This window comes from Betta splendens, chromosome 6 (genome assembly GCF_900634795.4).
Source record: "Betta splendens chromosome 6, fBetSpl5.4, whole genome shotgun sequence".
Taxonomy (NCBI): domain Eukaryota; kingdom Metazoa; phylum Chordata; class Actinopteri; order Anabantiformes; family Osphronemidae; genus Betta; species Betta splendens.
The window spans coordinates 6754245-6772558 of record NC_040886.2 but is presented as its reverse complement, the minus strand read 5'-3'; the positions used below and the strand labels follow the sequence as shown (position 1 = coordinate 6772558).

Below are 18314 nucleotides of genomic sequence, written 5' to 3'. Positions count from 1 at the left end.
CAGAGGGGTTTCGATGGAGTCGGTGTCCTGCTCAAGGATACTTCAGCCGGGTGTCTGGCACGGGAGCTAGAATCTGAGATGCCAAATTCAAAAGCTGCTGCCTCCATTGTATAACCCATGCGTGCTACAAGCAGTGCCCCACCACCCGAGTGCACTACAGTAGAAACGGAGAGCGCTGAGTGGGCTCTGTGTCCAAACTGGATATGATCACAGTAGTTCATGCTGCATCCATCCAAGATTGGAGAGCGAGTCTCCACCTTATCAGTAGCTGCATGCCACTCAGGCACCTACAGTACATGTAGAACCTACTGTATGCGCTCTATTCACCAGCATCACATTCTACCGCAGAAAAAGCATCAAATGCCTGAAACAACGAGCTTGAACTCACCTTGACTTTGCCATTGGGCTGCAGCAGTTCGGTGACGGACACCTTGTCCTGCTGCAGTCGCCTCTTCACCAGCTTGGAGCAGCACACGTTGACGGCGCCTTGCACGTGCGACGCGTTGTACTCGGAGAACGTCCGGCTGTCGATGACGAGCAAGCGCCCCGTCCCTCTCTGGATGAGGCTCGCCAGGCGCTTGATGTCCATGGCACTTCGCCTCGTCGGGCCTTTCTCGCCGGCCATGATGCGGGAGGTCTGCGTGGTGACCCCGGGTTGCGAACGGGGGGAGGGGGGGTGAGGAGAGCTGAGAGAGGGGATGATGGAAGAAGAGACGGGGAGAAGGAGGTGAGGTCAGTGGAGAAGGGCTGCCGCCGGAGTGGGCGCTGACAGATCCATGGTGCCTGAAGACAGAGGTGACAAAGGGAAAAAGGTCAAAACACATTCACAATGCAGAAAGTTCAGCCCTTGTCCTGATGCTCAGTAGTTTCAGCTGGTGCTACTATTGGCCAGGTGTTACACTGTATACATGTAACACACACTGAATTAGATGGGCTCTAAAGTCTGATCATCACAGTTCAATCAGGCCACGGCAACAAACTAAATATTTGCAACCCTATCTACAGCAACCAGACTATTATATGTTATATGATCTTATTATCTTTTATTGGCACGAATATCAAACTAGTCACAGTGCAACGCATGAACATAAAAGTTATTTAAAGACATCACTGCTCCCTGGATTCTCCACTGGGATTTGTCCCTCCTGCACATCTGAAGAAACATCACACGTCCAAAAACAAAGCCAAAGAACCGAGTCGGGCGTGTGCAACAATAATAGGTGCATGTTTGTGTGCAGAACGTGTGTACGAAGGTCGGTTGTTGTTGATTGAGGGTCGCTTGTGCTGCAGCTCATGAAACAGGAAACTGAGGGCGTGAGATAAATTAAGCCAGGGGAATTCAGAGAGCAGGTCTGGACACAGGCAAACAGCCCGTGTGACATCCTGTGTATGTGTGTTTGTGCGTGGGAGAGATTGTGTGTGTGTGTGTGTGTGTGTGTGTGTGTGTGTGTGTGTGTGTGTGTGTGTGTGATGGTGAGATGTCCATAAACTCGATGAACCTGTTTCTTCCTATTTTTCAGTAAGAGTCGGTCTCATCTTCTCGCTGCTCGCGTTCGCTGCAGAACTCAAAACGCTAGGTAGGGTGAAGACCATTTCCATGACCAACCAGGTGTCACGCAACAGTGAGGAGGTCAGAATGCGAATGCAGCCGCGTTGTTTTATTCATCCACAGCCACGCGGCGTCATGAAAAATGAATGGGCCTCCTCTCATTTACCCCGCAGCTTTTAGAGGAAGTTTGAAAGGGACAGTATGGGAGATAAAGTTGTAGAAGCAGAGAGTGGATTATTAAATTAAGTGACAGAAGGGAACAGCTGAGTAGTTCTTTTTTAAAAATATATAGAGTCAGGAATAGAAGAAGAAAGTAAGTTGACAACACAGTAACAAAGTGAGAGACACAACAAAATTTACATCAGAACAGTGTTCAGAGGGAGGGGGGGGAACAGAGACTGCGAGGGGGAGACGTGGGGTAACACTGCCTCTGATCAGGTCCTGTCTTGATTAGACACCCAGCTTCTCACCTTTGTTCGTATGGTTGGGAGGCAACGCGAAGGAGGAGGAGGAGGTGGAAAATGATATTATTTGGTGAGGAGCTCTTCAGCCTAGCAACTCCGCCGGCTCACGATGAGGGAGGGGGCATTTGTAAAGTCGGAGCGGGGGAAAGGGATGAATAAAATCTGCAGCAAAAGTAGAAAAGAATCGCAGGAATGGGATGTGGCAAGCATGGTGCAGAGGCATTCAGAAGCAAAGCCTGGGCTTCCTGCCGCCGCAGACAAACAGATAATGATTTTTTGGCACACGCAGTCTATCAGGTCCTATATCCTGCCAGCCAGTGCTGAACATAGACATATACATGCAGTCCCTGCCTGGCAACCTGCCTGATGCAAAGCTAGATAGACAGCGGCAACTGGCTGCACCGTATGCACAGTGGAGGCACAAACAGCCAAACCATCACAAAGGCCGACCTGCAAGTAAGATGCTCCGGACAAACACAGTCACAGTGAAGTCTGAGACGTCTTAAAACACCGCCGCAGACAAATACAGCAAATCCAGTTCATCTATTCCCTGCACAAAGCTCAGAAATGAATGCTCCTGCAGTAAGAAGCTCAATGCAGTGACCTGAAGTGTAGCCCCGTTTTCATTATTCTGTGTGGATCCCAGCAGCAATCCTGCTGCAAACACCTCCTGCCCCCCACACTGCCACCTGGCCCCATCACCTGTTATACCGTACCTTAGATGGTGTGTGGAGCCCCTGGGCGGTGAGCAGCGCTGCTTCCAGGGGTGTGGAATGTTCTCCCTGCTTGCAATTTCCCTGCTGCTGAGCACAACATCTGACGCTGCATTTGTCTAATGGCGGCTACGCTCCCCCAGCCGCCCAGCCTCTCTCACTTTCTCCTCTCGGAATCCCTCCTTCCTTCTCTATCACTGCCTTTCCTGCTCTTATGCGGTGAACGGGGACGGGGAGGGGAGGACCGTGCAGGTCTACATGTGTGGCGGCAGCGAGAGGCGGTGATGCTGCGCTGCATCCGCATCTCGGCGCGCTGGCAGACGTTCGTCTCTCAGCTGAACTCGCTTGCCCGGACATCAATTGTGGTTTAAAGTGAAGACAACAAAGACAGAGACACACATGACATCACACAGTGTTGTAGGACTTATCAGAGAGAACGATAAAAGATGCCCAGGGAGGAAATAAAAGAAAGAGCACAGACGTCAGTGTGCTTACTCAGCACAACAACCACACAAACACATCTCCTTATGTGACACCATCTTTCTTCCTCCATCTTGTGTCCTAGCAGGAACAATACGGAGCAAAAATAAACAAGCTCCTCGAGCTGAACGAGGCAGCAGCCAGGAGCTTGCTGCGAAGCTTAGGCTGAACAGAGGAAAACAAGCTGAGAGCAGACAGAGACGGCGTGTACAGGCCCGGAGCAGATTCTGTTGTTGCCATAGAAACAGCCCGGTTGGGGTGATCGGGGGGGGGGGGGGCACGGGAGGAGGGTTGATGGTGATGGGATGCTACTGGTGCTGATGCTGAATGAGAATGGGGGGGGTGCCTAAGAGTGACAGCGATGTGCACACGTCTAGTAATTCTGTCTGAGACAGCAAATCAAGTATCACGTTCTTTCCCAGCTTCAGTCCAAGTTGGCTCTAAAGCATCATCCCAGCATCATTAAAAATTGGCTATACAGACTGGGTAAGTTGAAATAGTTCAACTACAACTTGATTACTGGCATAAGGAAGCAGAACAGGTTCATCCAGTGGTTTGCTGGGGAATTTGGAAAAAGGAATTTACCTACACTTCCTATAATACAAACAAACTTTCAGTTTTGTGCCATTTTTCCCAGATAAAGATTCACATGCATCGAAACTTACTGTAGAATAAATACAAAGCAAGTATAGCATGTCTGTATATCCCAATCAACAGAGGTTCATCTCTATTACTGGCATGTCTGACAGTGTAACTGTAATGCTTTTTTCCAGAGCCACACAAATCATCTACAGATTTTACGGCTTCCCCTTTTACAGCTGATAAGAAAAGGCTGGACTTCGCTGTGATATGACAATAAAATGAAGATGAGGAAGTAACATGGACCCACAAACACAGGCTAAGCATTACAGGCCGCTCAACGTCATATCAGATAGAGGGGAGGGAGGCAAACACAAAGAGAGCATCTGGAGGGCAAGAGGCGTTGATGTAATGGCTTGCGGGTCATTCATTAACTCGCAGCATAACGTCACCTGCGGCGGCCGCCTCGAATGGGCTAATTTAAAGCTTCCTCTTTGTTTAATACAATGAGAGACATGAGTTGTTTGTTTAGACCACAAAAAATGACATCAACGGAGCATCTCATGCCCTTTACGCCAGTCCACAGTCCCTCTCACGAACTGAAGGTTTGCATTTGTGTGCATAACTGCGGTCTCTGTTATGATTGTGTGTCGGTTACAGGGCAACGTGTGCAGGTGCTCGAGCCAGCACCACGATGGACACTGTCCTGCAGGAGGATTACAGGGCAGCTAATTCACCCAGGGCAGGTTCTGCTGCCAGGACCTCAAAGCACTGCTGGAGATTAGACAGCCATTGTGCTAAAATAATTTCTAATCTTCATCCTGAAAGTTTTTTTTTTATTTTTCCATTAGCAATTTATAAGCAATAAGATTTTTTTTAATATTATATTATTTTTTATTTATGCTTCTTTTGTCTACTGACCAACAACTCAGAAAGCTAAATACATCTATTCTAAGAAAATCCAAATGTATATATAAAAATGTTTTTAAAATGTTTGACGTTTAGTTATGCATTAAAAAAGTGTTTATCCCAAATGTGATAATGAAAGAAACAGGCATGAATGCAATACAAGCAAATACACAATGCAACGTGCTCTGACGGTGATTGGGTCAATTTAAGAATAAAATCAATGACTAGTCAGTTCTGGCGAAATCGAAACACCATCAAACTGTAAACAACATAACCGGGTATGAAGCTTTCTGGTGTCTTCCAATCAATAATCCCCAGTGAGAGGACACGTAACAAAGTAGGACTACGATCCGAACACCACCATGATAGGATCACAATAAATACACGGTATAATTTTATGCAGTAGCCGCACTGAATATAACAAAAAAACGTTTTTCTTTACTTTAGATATTTCGACCAGCAATAAGATGAGACGCACAAAGACAGAGGCGGCACATTGTGGCCTGTTTAACAACAACGATAGAGGCTGAACGGCCGCAGCGCTCTATAATAAACCGACCTACATTAAACATAAGAATAGAACACAATGCGGACAGTGGCCGTTGCTTTTACCATGCCGCATAATTTGTAGCCTATCAAATAACGTTAATATGCACGCTTCTATTTAGGTTCCCTGTGGTTTGTTTGGGGGAGAATGCCCTGAAATAAATACCCCGTGTTGTTATGACGCGTGAATCTGTCCGCACGCGAAATCGAAACACTCCATCGATCGCACAGTCCGCGATGATCACGGGCGGCACGCGCAAACTCAAAGGTAAATACAGTGAAATAAATGCTCAACGTACCTCCAAGTAGCCAGACGACACAAAGCAGCTTGTCTAACAAAATAAAACACTCGATACCTTCAACCTGGATGGGTTTGATTGCCATTATGAGACGGGCGCACGGACACAGTGGGAGTGCGCGCTGTCAGTCGCGCCGCAGCAACGGAAGGGCACGAGCGCGGACAGCGAGCAGCCGCTGCTAAGCTAAGCTAAGCTCTGCGGGTAGCAACGCACTAGACAGCAGCTAATGTCGTTTCTGCTAATCGACTCACAGAGCAAAACAAACGCTCACCTCAGGCTCCACGCGGCTGCTGCGTGCTATTCAACTGGCCTCCATGGGAGAGGGGACGGCGGCGGCGTCTTCATAGGACTGGCCGGTGTTTACCTGGCGGCGTGGCGCGGGCAGCACAGCTGACAGTGGCTGACAGCGCCAGGAACCAGCGAGGCATGAACGAGCGCCGATAGGCAACAAACGCCTCCTTCAGAGGCAGAGATTAGCTTCGCTGCGCTACATAAAAGCTAGGGCTGAAGCTATGTGTGTGTGTGCGTGAGTGTGCGTGAGAGTGTCGGAGGGGGGGCTAGTTTCAGACGGTTCACCTTCGCACTTTCGTGAACTAAAGCGATGAGGTCATGGTTCAGTAGGGAGAGGGAAAAAAAGAGGTTGACGTCACCTCTAGCCAATCAGCGCCGATGGCTCAGGGGCTGGGTGACATCAGTACTCTGATCTGGAGATTAAAGGGACATTCCGTCAATTTAAAGGAGACTGGCTCGGTGGGAGTCTGAAGACTGGGTTAAACGGCGCCGACGATGCAGACGTGAAAAAACAAGAATATAACATTATAACGGAACATTATAGTGATTAATAAATAATAATAACAGTAATAATAATAGGATGATAACGATGATAATTTAGCAAAAGCATATGAATGGACCCATGAGACACAATTATCTAAAGTAAAATTACCTGATCTTATATCATATCAGACTACTGTTTTAATTATTTTAAGTATCAGCTATTATCAGTTTCAATTACTTTAATTATCAGCCAAACTACGAATGCAAGGTCAAATTACTCATATTCACCACATTAAATTGTAACTTGCATTGATAAAACAATCTTTTGCACTGATTCAGTAACAAAATGTAGCACAAAGCAAATTTTTTTGCACAAATCATAAAAATGTGATAACCCCTACTGAGACACATATGGAGGTTCTATAAGATATTTCTGATAATGATTTGATGGCCCTCACTCAGGGTAGTGATTATAAATTAGTGCGATGCCAGTCAAGCATAGTCTGTGTAGCAGACACGCTGTACCCTAAATTCCCCATTGTTACAATGAAAGTCTTTGTTCCGTTGCACTGACATCAGTGTGTTAGTGACAAAGCAGATGAATGTAGGTTGATGGAGCTGTTAGGACGTCGAGCAGTTACATGACACCACTAGGTGTCAGTATGTGAATAAACTGACACCTAGTGTCAGAATATTGAACTGCACATTGTTGCCCAAACCATAAAGATGATAAAAGCAGAAAACCAACTCACCTTCATATTAAATCAAAATAAGGCCGTATCAGCTGTGTGTCTGTGTCTGTGCGTATAGTCAGTGTGAGATTAAGGGAGTCACAAAAACTTGTTCATGAAAATCTACCTTTATTTAGAGGCAAAAACTCACAACTTAAAGCAATACTGTAGCAGAGGAGAGGAATACTGATTTCTGCTGGTTGTATGTCTGACTGTTTGGCTCTTTCGTCATCCCCACTGTGATCATCAAAAGGGGACCGGATAAGCACTGAAGACAAAGTAAACGCTTTTCAGTCAGTTCAGTCAGTCATAATGGACATTGTCAGAGGATTGTGTCAAAGTCTGATAATAGACCTTAACCATTTCTTGTCAATCGTTGTCCCTTGTTTACAGAAAAGGCTAATTTGGCAGTTTAATTTGCTAAATGATGATTTGATGTTTGTAAGTTGGTGCAGGCCCACGCAGTTAATTCACATCCCCTGACAATGCTCAAGACTGTTGATCTGATGTATTAAGAGAGAAATTTTGTTACATAGAAAATGGTCTTCTCCGTTTTAGCTGCCGTACACATAGCAAATATTTCTCGTGTTGTCAACTGAGAGTGGCCTGGAGTCACAGATGGAATAGATTCAGGACTGCGTAGAAACTCAGTCTGAGGTAAAATTCTCCAAGAAAACAATAAGAACATACACTGAAAGCAAAGCATATTAAAGCAAAGCCTAAAGGCATAAAGTAATAATACTGAAGACTGAACATAATCTATTTTTTTGCACTGTAAGGTAACTTAGGTACTTATCACATTTTGTTCTGTGAAATTTTGCAATATAAACCAATGGTTCGATCCACAGTATGAGCTACATTCCATCATGGTGTAAACGGAAATATACACAAGGCATCTACTCGAAAGGATTGTATCAAAATTTTCTAAAAATATCTCTGGTTGGTTTCACAAAAGCAAACTGTATCAAAAGCATTGGCCGAGAGCAAGCAATATAATAGGCTTAAACCCTTTTACACAACAAAAAGCAGGACAACCAATCACGTCGCTTTGATTGTGGACCTATGGGAGTCCCATACAGCACATGCAATCCATTAAACTCAACACAATCCAAACACAATACTGTAAAGAAAAGAACTTTTACAACTGAACATCAGAGAGACAACCTTAGTTGGTCTATTGTGCTTCATACAGAGTAGGCCTAGCTTGTCTATACAACAATCATGGGCTTCTTACTTCACAGATGTGTTGCATGCAGAGGTGTCACAGAATAAGCAGTGGGACCTTTGGCTCAGTAGTGTGAGCATCCTGCATCCGTTTATTCTGCCAATTCTCCCTATGTCAGATTCTCGTGAGCTCTTCATTCCTGCTTCAAATTCGCCCATCGCCTCCTGGTCGCTGCCTTCGTGACACCTCTGTGCGCACGTCTATGTGGCCTGAACGCAGGGGTCGTTTACTGTAAACATCATGGGCCATGAGGACTGCACAGGCAGCATGGTAGAACTGTAGACTGCACAAAAATCCTAATTAGTTCATTAATAACCTAATTGTTATACATTCCTATGTTCCATAACATTGCACATGCCTTTAATGAACACTTAGCACCATGCAACCTGTAGATGAGGTGGCTCCTGAACGTGTCAAAAGTTGAAACAAGCCTTTCGCAATGTTTTTTTTTCTTCTTACACTAAGAATCAATGAGAGCAAAGCCTGGTGTTTACATACATTTAATATGAACCTTTACATCCATATAGAGTCAAATATTAGGCTGGCGTTTTATCATCTCTATAGATTTTACATATGCTGGCACTTGTGCTGTAGCGGGACCTACTGGACTTCTTGAACACCTTCCTGACAGCGATGTGAAAGCACAGCAGGTGAGCTCCAGGTGAAGCTGTGATAACTTTACAGACAGTTTGTATGGAACAAATTCAGGCCAGGTAATAAATGAGGACGTGATGACTGACACTGGCGCGGTTAAAATAAAAAAACACAGCGGTGCAAATGCCACATCCTTATGTTTGTCCTGACACAAAGTATGCGCAGGCATCGTGTCAGCCATTCAGCCCTGCCTGAACGAGCCTATCCTGGGCCAAGAGATTAACGTGGTATGAACTCGTTAAAGGGTGAGACTGATGGTGCTAGGTACAGTGGCGCGTACCACCGGAGGCGGTACTGTGTACAGTGGTGTGTCTCGGTCTGGGCGCGGCGGTAGCGCTCCTTCTACTCCTCAGCGGTGTGAGACAGCTGCTTTTCATACAGGCTGAGAACATGATGCACAAACTGGTATTGTTCGCACGTCTGGATCATCCCACCCCTGACAAACACACAGACAAACACAGCCCGTCAGATGGGGAACGTTTCACTTGTCGGAGCACAAGCTGCATTTCAGAGCAGTCGAATTCAAATGTAACTAATTCAAATTCTAATTCTATGAGTCAAATTATTTATCATATTTTTCATTATTTATTAATAATTATTTATTATCAATAAACAAGTGTGAGTGTAAATACAAATAGCTGCTGCCTCTCATATACTGTAGGCATCTAAGTGTCAGTGCAAAACCCCAGCAGCCCATTTTTATCTTTAAGATAGATCCCACAGCGACTTTGCTCGTGATTTGGAGCTAAGTCGACTTGAGCCACGTCAGCTGGACTTGTCTGCCAAGAACCAAAGATAGACGTGAGAACGGATGAAGGCTGACGGCGTCTCACCTGTCCAGGCGGAGCTGGCAGGTGGTTCTCAGGAGGTCGACCACACCTTCAGTCCTCAGCTGCTTGCACAGGATGGAGGTGGCGATGAAGCAACCAGTTCGACCAATTCCAGCACTGGAGGAGGACGAGTAGAGAGGAAGCAGAAACAGCTGGATTAGAGCATTGTTTAGCATTGACTCAACTAATCTGATGGATGCCAAGTCGTAAGTCCTATAGTCAACATCAGCAACAAAGTCGGTTCAAATAATATGCAACTCTGTATTTTTTGCCTTCTGAACTTGAACGTCCCATACCTTTATTTGATAACACCTGCTATAATACCTGCAGTGCACAATTATAGGGCCGCTGGAGGGCGGGGCCTCCTCCCGGGCCCTTTCCACTTCCTGTACCAGCTCCAGCAGGGGCGGGGCCTTGTCAGGAGTCTTCTGATCGGGCCACGAGGTGTACCAGTACTGCCGCAGGCTGCGCTCCTCGCCCCCACACTGCAAACAGGCACCAAGCACGCTTGCGGTGATGCGGTGCACACGCGCACATCAAAGAGACACGCGTGCGCCAACAACAGGGTTTTTTGATCAGCCTGTTGCTCTGCTTGTACGTCCAACGTGTTACCTTGGTGTCAGTTGCTACGACAACAATGAACAGCAGAGCGAGACAGCATTAAAGAGTGAGGTTTTTATAAAAAGGATCCGTCAGCCGCCTCTATTCCAGCGTAGGTCTGACGATAATTATGAATCCAACAGATACAACCAGACGAGCTGAATAAACAACAAGCTTTTAACTCAGGCACAGTTAGATAATGATCCCCTGGTGCTTAGTAATCAAATGCAGGCTGCATTTACTGAATTATCCTGTTTGGCTTGCTAAGTGGTGGTGCTGCCATGACCCCAAATTAAATATAAAGCATCCATCATGAACACATGAATGAAGTGAGGCTCCATCAGGAACATGGAGTAAAGCATCAAACAGAACATACACAACTGTGGGGAGTCTGAGCACTGGTGACCGTGGCAACCTGATGAAACTGATAAACACATTTACTTTGGTGAAAAGTAATCGGTCCAGTGGTGGTCATGTATTATTTTGTGGACGCATATAAGAGGATTGAAGTAAACTGGCGCGTTGGTGCGATGCAGCCTACGTGTTTCTTCTCTCTGTGTTCTACCTTCAGCGTAAACACCCTCAGACTGTAGTCGTCCTCCTGGGTTACAGAGACTACGGTGATCTCGATCTCCTCGTGGGTCACAGTGTCCTCGGGCCAGTACTCGGCACATTTCTGCAGAACACAGCGAGTGAATATTTTTCAACCCATCTGCGTGTTCATCCGCCGCCGCGTTCCCCGTCGCCACTGACCTCGTTTTTCTCTTCCAGGTTGGTGATCATCACTATGATTGGACTCCTCTCCTGCCACACCATCCTCCAGAAGTCGCCCACTGTGTTTACAGTGGGGCCTTGGGTGGCAATGTATGCACACTCCTCACCCCCGTAACCCTGCACACACACACACACACACACACACACACACACACACACACACACACACACACACACACACACACACACACACACACACACACACACACAAGTGGATCATGAAAAGATGAACTAGGAGGTTTGTTTCTGTATTTTATGTTTTCTGGACATGTTCTCTTTCTCTCTCTCTCTCTCTCTCTCTCTCTCTCTCTCTCTCTCTGTATGTGTCTACTTCTTTAGTTTTTCACTTACTTTGAGATAATTAGCATTGATGTACGTGGTGAGGAAGTCATCTTCGTCCTGTGACTTCAGAATCACTCTGCTGTGTGTGTCTGGAAGAGGACAGTATGAGCTTGCCTGGTGCATTGAGACAAGCCTATCTCCAGCTGTTACATGTAATGTCCAGACTACAGCTTCATTCTCATGATCTCACTGAGAGACTGTAATGCAATGTAACGGCGCTCACTGGGTAGGATGGTTTTGTAGCGGTTCTTTCTCACCAGCCCTGGATAGTTGTACTCCTTCGGGTCTACAAAGTTCATGGGAGTTTCCTGTCAATGGACACACAGTAGAACAATGAGTGCAACGACAGAAGGGTCGACCCTCGCAGAAATGGAAGGGAGTTTCTGGCTTTTCGCAATGAAAACCAACGAGAACTATATTATTTTTTCACACTGAATCATCAACTCCACTCACGATAAACGAATGCTCCGTAATTATACGCAACTGAAAGACACAGGGAAACATGTGTATGATCTTTAAAATAGATCTTGCTGCCTAGCAGGCACTGGGCTCCTCTTTGGGATTTCATATGCAAATATGCCTGTATCGTTGGATCGCCCACAAGCAGACAGCGAGCTCACGGGTGTGCGCAGAGCTCCGCTGGGTGTGTGTGTGGGTGTCAGCGCTTGTGCCCGCGTCTATGTACGTGTCGGTGGACGCCTTTTCCGGAGCGTCTCCGTTCTCTGTTAATCTACCGAGTGTGGGCGGATGTCACCGCGCTCACATAGAACTCGGCCTGCAGGCTCTGGTCGTCCAGCGCCCGAGTGTGGAGCATGGCCGGGGTCAGGACGTGCGTTCCCTGTCGGAGGTACTCCTGGGCCGACTGGTCTCTGGGGGAGAGCTGGGCTCCGTAGCCGTAGGGCTCAGTGCAGCCTGGTGTACACATGTCCAGGGTCAGGGAGACATTGGAGCCCCTCCTGCATGATGCACCCAGAGCAAGATGAACAGTGTGTGTTTGTGCGAGAGGGACTAAACATCCTGTCCGGCTTCAACAACCGCTCTCTTGCGCTGACCTTTCCTGGAGTCCCACAGGTGTGACGGTGAGCGTGGCGGCGTCTCCCTCCGTTCTGGCGTCGGCGCCCATGTCGAAGACCGGCGTCTGAGGCACCGGGTCGAGGTCCAGAAGATCCTCCTGAGCGTCCGTCCACTCCGAGAGGGTGAAGGAGGGCTGGCGGCTCACAGACTGTCGCCGATCGCCTACGTCCCTTGAGATTGTTCCCGACGACCACAAGTCTGTGCCGGAACGCCATTTACAGATCATGTGGACGACCTTGGGACAGAATAAAAGGAACTAATGAATAGTCCAGTTAAACACAGTGATGCTGGCAAATGATGTAGTTTTGGTCTTGCTGCTGTTCAGTTTTTTACCATGACAACGCAGATGGCCACGCCAATGCCCGAAGTACCATGGACGACCCAGTTGTGTTCGGTACTTTCCACCACCTCACTCATCAACACCGTGGACTGTTCATTCAAAGGGAAAGAGCATTGAGACACTGGGGTGTGTTCTGGACACTTTTCTCCGTCATCTCCAGATAAACAAACTCAGACTTACGTCCGTTCCAAAGATCGGGTGGCAGGGTAAGATGAAGCCAAGGTAAAAGTCGATAACCTGCAGGGCTTTGTAGACGGAGGAGAGTGGTCCGTTTCCTTCCATCACAAAAAACAGCCAGTAGCCCTGGGAGGAGAGAACGCACACGGGCAGAGCCGGTCATTCATGCGCTGGTAAACAGGGGCTGCTCTCAGTTGAAGGGAAGAGACATGCAGTCTGATGCCACACTCTAATCACGGCTCCAGTTCGACTAATATTGCATCTACTCTTTATTTATTAGTGTATGAATACTAATGAGTTGTGGCCCAAATGTGGCCCACTAAATGTTTTCCAACGCTCAGTAAAGCACTTGGGAGAATATGACACTATATCGATGCATGTGAAATGACAAATAAGGATGGAGTTGAGAGACTAAGTTGTGCTCAAGTGTTAAAGTGGTGTTTGAATTGCTAATGCGGCGGTGAATCTAGTCTGCGTTTGCGTTCCCCCGCCTCTGCTGTTGAAATGAATGAAGACGGGTCTCTCAGCACGTGTCCGCTCACGTACCGTGAGCTGGGAGACGACAAACAGCGCGGCCCAGCAGTGGATGTCTATCACCAGCGCGTACACCTTGTGCATGAACGCATCCTCCCCCTGTGGGCTCTGGCCACCTGTCGGCCCGTCTGTGAACTCTGGGAACGCGTCCTTTTTCAGGCCGCCGTCGCCTAATTTCTCGGCCCTCGTGGGCTCGTCGAGCCAGACGGGGTCCTCGTCGGGCCTCAGGAAGATTGAATCCTCGGTGTGGGACCGGGTGGAGCTGCTCAGCCGGCGGGTCATGATCCCCCTGGTGAATGATGCTCTCTTTGGTTAGAGGCGACCAGCAAATCTATCTGTCAGACTAACAGTTCTGAGAGATGATCAGAAATGTGTTTTATGGCCTGAGACTTTGACCATATTACTATAAACAAGAATTATTTTGTACCCGTGTGCAGAAAGCCCAGTTTAAATGTCACTGATTGTGTTTGCCAGGCTGTGCATGTGTTTGTATGTGTGTGTCCCTTTTATAATTAGTGTGCATATGACAGAAAGGGTTGCGTTTATTCCACTGGCCTATTCAGATGTATAGCTAAGCAGCTTGGAGTGGCTCTTATCTTCGGATCCTCTTGTCTCCCTCAGATTGGACTCCATTGTGTGAATGTGTTTGTGTGTGTGTGTGAGACAGCGAGCGAGAGAGAAAGAGAAAGAGAGGAAGAGAGAGAGAGGAAGAGAGAGAGAGGAAGAGAGAGAGAGAGAGAGAGCAAGAGTGTGTATGTGTGTGATAGAGTGAGAGAGAGAGGAGAAAGAGAAGAGAGAGAGAGAGAGAGGGAGAGAGAGAGAGAGAGAGAGAGAGAGAGAGGATCTATTGTGGAGAGATGAGTCAGGGGTAGCGTGTTTACAGCCCTGTCCGTCGCCTTGGCAACAGAGTGGCTCTCATCCCTCTCATCCGTCCTGAGCATTATCATCCACTGACAAAACACACACACACACACACACACACACACACACACACACACACACACACACACACACACACACACACACACACACACACACACACACACACACACCCTCTCTCTGTATCAGTCAGCACTGTATTCAAAGCCTCCCTGCTCTTTTGTCCTTCAACCATCAATAAAGGTTTTTCGTACATTTGGCTGACTATGGCCACGTGGTCTGTGCGGATGTGAGAATGCGTGGGCTCGTGAGAATGGCGGTGTGCTGTTTGCGCACATCTCACTTTTGTCTGAATGTGTTGCTGCTGGCTAAATTTGCTTGAGCGGGTTTGGACCAAGGTTTCATCAATGGCTGCTATAAAAATGATTTCCTTGGTGAACTGCGATATCAAAACTATGAAGCCAGTCACATGACTCACCGATGATAAATGACAGGGAGCTGTGGAGGGAGTCAAATCACATGATCAATCAGTTCAGTCCTGTATCCTGTGACAAACAGCCACTGTCGGCCATAGTGCGGCAGAGTCAAATCTGAAGGACAGAGGACAACACCCAACAATCACATCTCACATTTTCTCATTAAAAGTATATTAAAATAAAACAGGAGCAACTGTAGATACATCAGAGAGCTGGAGAGTCAAATTCAGCTGGTCACACTGAGACAGAGGGATCAGAGTAGCACCCTTGTCAGCTCCCAGTTGTGTCTTCATGAGCGGAGGATGGTGACAAAGTAAACTGTAAATATTTCTGTTTTTTTGGCTCCCTCTTTAGGAGGAAGGGATGGTTCTAACCAGACTAAATTGACACCCTCTCAAATACATTCAGACGGCTCCAGTCGCATCAGTATGCATGAAGTTAGGTCTGCTCGTCTCCCGTCTCCCCTCCTCTCCTTCTGTGCCGCTGCACCGTGTTGAACGAAGAGGCTGAGCTCGGTTGAATATGAGACCACACCGGTGGCGCGTGGTTGTGTGTGTGTGTGTGTGTGTGTGTGTGTGCAGGTGTTGAACAGAGGGGAGCTGCTTTGAGTCCTTCTCTATCTCTCTTTGCTTGCTGCGAAGGTGGTTTTGAAGTGATGACGCCAGTTCGCCTGGTCCATAGCCATGGCAACGTGCATACATACAATGTACATACACACGCGCACACAAACACACACACACACACACCAGGTTGTATAAGAGAAACTGAGAAAGTTCAGGCGTACTTCCGTTTTTTAACAATGGAGGGACAGGTATGTGAGTGGACGAGGGGATGAATGCTGGAAAAAAACAACGCTGAAGGTTTCTGATGCAATGACGCAGTGAGGTTGGCGTTTTGGTAACCGTGGAAACCAACATACTGTAGCATGTACACACACACATACACACTGGCAGACACGCTGAATTAAAAATGAACAACACAAACATAAATCTGCACTGGGAGACTGGTGACAAAACGTTTGTGCCTCTCTGCTTCTCGTCTTCGAGGCAAATGTTGAGTCTCTGGCTGCCGAGTGCTTGTTTGGTGGATGAGAGCAGCACGTTTAACTAGTTCAACCATTCAGTCGTGGTCTATGTAATTTACATACTAATATGTTGTCTCCACTGCTGCTGGTTAAGTGCAAAATACAGACAGTGTTGGGATCACAAATTATTAAACTATTAGTTTTTTTTATGTTGCCAGATGTATTTGATGTTTTGGGGAATCATCATCAGCAACTAATCAAAAGCTCTCTTCCTGTTGATTGTTAACGATCCCACACCCTTGAAGTTCTTACAATTATGTAATATCAGTGACTGACAAATTGCAGCAGCTTAATGTTGTTAATGTACAATCGTAGGTAAGTAGATAAATACAACACTACAGCTATATCAACACGCTAAGGATAAAATCTGGATTAACGGCAAATAAGTCAAACCCTGACAGATGATTCATCCTCACTGATGGTCTACTGTCTTTAGGTCCTTACTAATGCCACCCCCTCAATCTTCAAATAGAGTCTGTGCGTAGTGTTTCCATTGATCGGGATCCATTCAGAGCGCCTGATACAAACAGCTCCAGAGCAAACCCACGGCCCGTGTCCCAAAAGGTCCACCAGGACCAGGAACGACACTTGTCTAATGCTGCTCCCTGCAGCCGGCAACAAGATGAATTAACATGGGCTCATTTCATTGTTTAGGTGGCAGCTGATGCTTATATGAATATGTCTTAGTCTATGTGGGGGGAATAAATCAGCTTTTCTGTCCTACAGTACTTTTACCGTTCATGACTTCATTTCCCTCATTACAGCCGTGGCTGCATTTGGACAATGACTGTAGCGTTGAGTGTGTTGCTGGAGGCAGACGACGCAGGCGGAAGCTCTGACTGAAGGTGATGATGGGATGGTACTGTAAGAGGAGATGAAGATTCACCCCAACGCACACACACACACACACACACACACCAAGAACAAATCTTGATATTAATACAAGCACAAGCTGACGACCTTAAAATACCCAGCATTCCCTGCGCCTTCGTCCTGTATATCACAGAGACACATAATCAATCAGCTCTTTTGTTTACATACACTCGCACAATCTCCCGCTGCAGCTACAGGGACGTCTCGCAGAAAAACTCATTAACGCTCACATAAACTTACAAGTCAGCTGAAGCCAAACTGTATGAATAATTGAAATATGCTGCATTGAGAATTGATTCACAGCCTGCTGGAGACAAACCTGGGCGCCGGGTGACAACGGCTTGGGTTGCACGATTGCGCTGCATCAAAACACCAGTGCAGGAATGGCATCCTCTGGCAATCATTCATACCAAGACAAAACGCCATTCATATCACGTACATGGCTACGGTGGGCTAGAGCGACCACACAGTGCAGAGCTGGATGTATTAGTAATGAATCACCCAGGGAGGTGCACTGCTGGATCCCTCACCGTTAACTCCCACACTGTCATATAGACACGATACGACCCTGGTAAAATGAAGCTTGAACATTAAAATATAAGGAAGAAAGCACACAATTATTGACAAAAGCAGAGCCTCGAAGAACCAACCTGTTGGCAAATCCTTCAGTTTTAATAATCTGAGCATAAAGATCCACGTTACAGAGGCAACGTCACACATTCCTACCTTTTTACAGCCAGAGAAAGCGCAGCAGCCCTATGAACCATGGGGGTTTTGCTGAGGAATTGGTATTCACCTCATGTCGCACAGCCACGAAGGGGGAACGAGGGAGAGACGGAGGGAGGAGAGGAAGGCTGGAGCAGCCACTCACCCACAACCTCAAGTCTGGCTAGGATAAGTCCTCTTACCTGGCTGAGCCCGCCTTCACATCACCATCTGCCGCCGCGCTCCCTCTGAGCCAAGGACCGGGAGCCAAGCGCAGAGAGCTAATCTTTTTACGGCTCCTCGGTGAGGGAGAGAAGGGGCTGTTTTCGCATGGAAAGAGGCACACAGCGAAAGGGAGCGGGCGAGCGAGGCAGGAGATGTGCGTGAGGGTTAGGGGAGGCAAAATCTACGGGTGGAGGTGCGTGTGGAAGAGGAACGGAGGTAGAGAAGTGTGAAGGATTTTCTTTTGTTTGTATCCTGGAGGAGAAGGAGATATCCACAGGCGGTAGCTTCGTCTAGGTATATGCTGCAAGAGGCTGTATGGTAGCCTTGGCAACAGAGCCAGAATGAGGGAGAGCGGGCGAGGGAGCTAGAGAGCTGGAGAGAGAGAGAGAGAGAGAGAGAGAGAGAGAGAGAGAGAGAGAGAGAGAGGGAGGGAGAGAGAGAGAGAGAGAGAGAGAGGGAGGAGAGAGAGATGGGGGGG

The 18314-nt window shown here is 47.3% G+C and overlaps 2 protein-coding genes across 10 annotated transcripts in view; both read right to left on the bottom strand.

Moving 5' to 3' along the window:
- Nucleotides 1–6136, bottom strand: part of dusp8a (dual specificity phosphatase 8a) — a 35243-nt gene extending 29107 nt beyond the window's left edge. Inside the window, exons 1-2 of one of the 3 annotated variants that reach the window (XM_029153268.3) lie at nucleotides 5811–6136; nucleotides 389–783 (exon numbers count right to left, since the gene is read on the bottom strand). In XM_029153268.3, coding sequence (XP_029009101.1) covers nucleotides 389–625 — 237 coding nt within the window. In that variant the 5' untranslated portion in view covers nucleotides 626–783; nucleotides 5811–6136. Of the gene's footprint in view, nucleotides 1–388; nucleotides 784–2729; nucleotides 3406–5539; nucleotides 5707–5810 lie in introns of those variants that run through there. The other 2 variants (XM_029153269.3, XM_029153270.3) reach the window with 2 other exon arrangements.
- A 1017-nt stretch (nucleotides 6137–7153) lies between these two features.
- On the bottom strand, nucleotides 7154–18194 carry ptpn5 (protein tyrosine phosphatase non-receptor type 5). 7 transcript variants are annotated; one of them, XM_029153843.3, is made up of 14 exons: nucleotides 17815–18194; nucleotides 14952–15063; nucleotides 13607–13883; nucleotides 13064–13186; nucleotides 12877–12972; nucleotides 12522–12778; nucleotides 12233–12425; nucleotides 11693–11777; nucleotides 11479–11558; nucleotides 11107–11244; nucleotides 10919–11029; nucleotides 10078–10238; nucleotides 9757–9870; nucleotides 7154–9359 (listed from the first exon to the last, which is right to left on the bottom strand). In XM_029153843.3, exons 3-14 carry the CDS (start codon nucleotides 13874–13876, stop codon nucleotides 9266–9268), a joined length of 1722 nt encoding a protein of 573 aa, XP_029009676.1. In that variant the 5' UTR covers nucleotides 13877–13883; nucleotides 14952–15063; nucleotides 17815–18194; the 3' UTR covers nucleotides 7154–9265. The 7 variants fall into 7 exon arrangements, with proteins under 7 accessions (XP_029009676.1, XP_029009677.1, XP_029009679.1 ...); XM_029153844.3 differs by lacking the exon at nucleotides 17815–18194 and adding an exon at nucleotides 17633–17806; XM_029153846.3 differs by lacking the exon at nucleotides 17815–18194 and adding an exon at nucleotides 17557–17575.
- Between the last annotated feature and the right edge of the window lie 120 nt (nucleotides 18195–18314).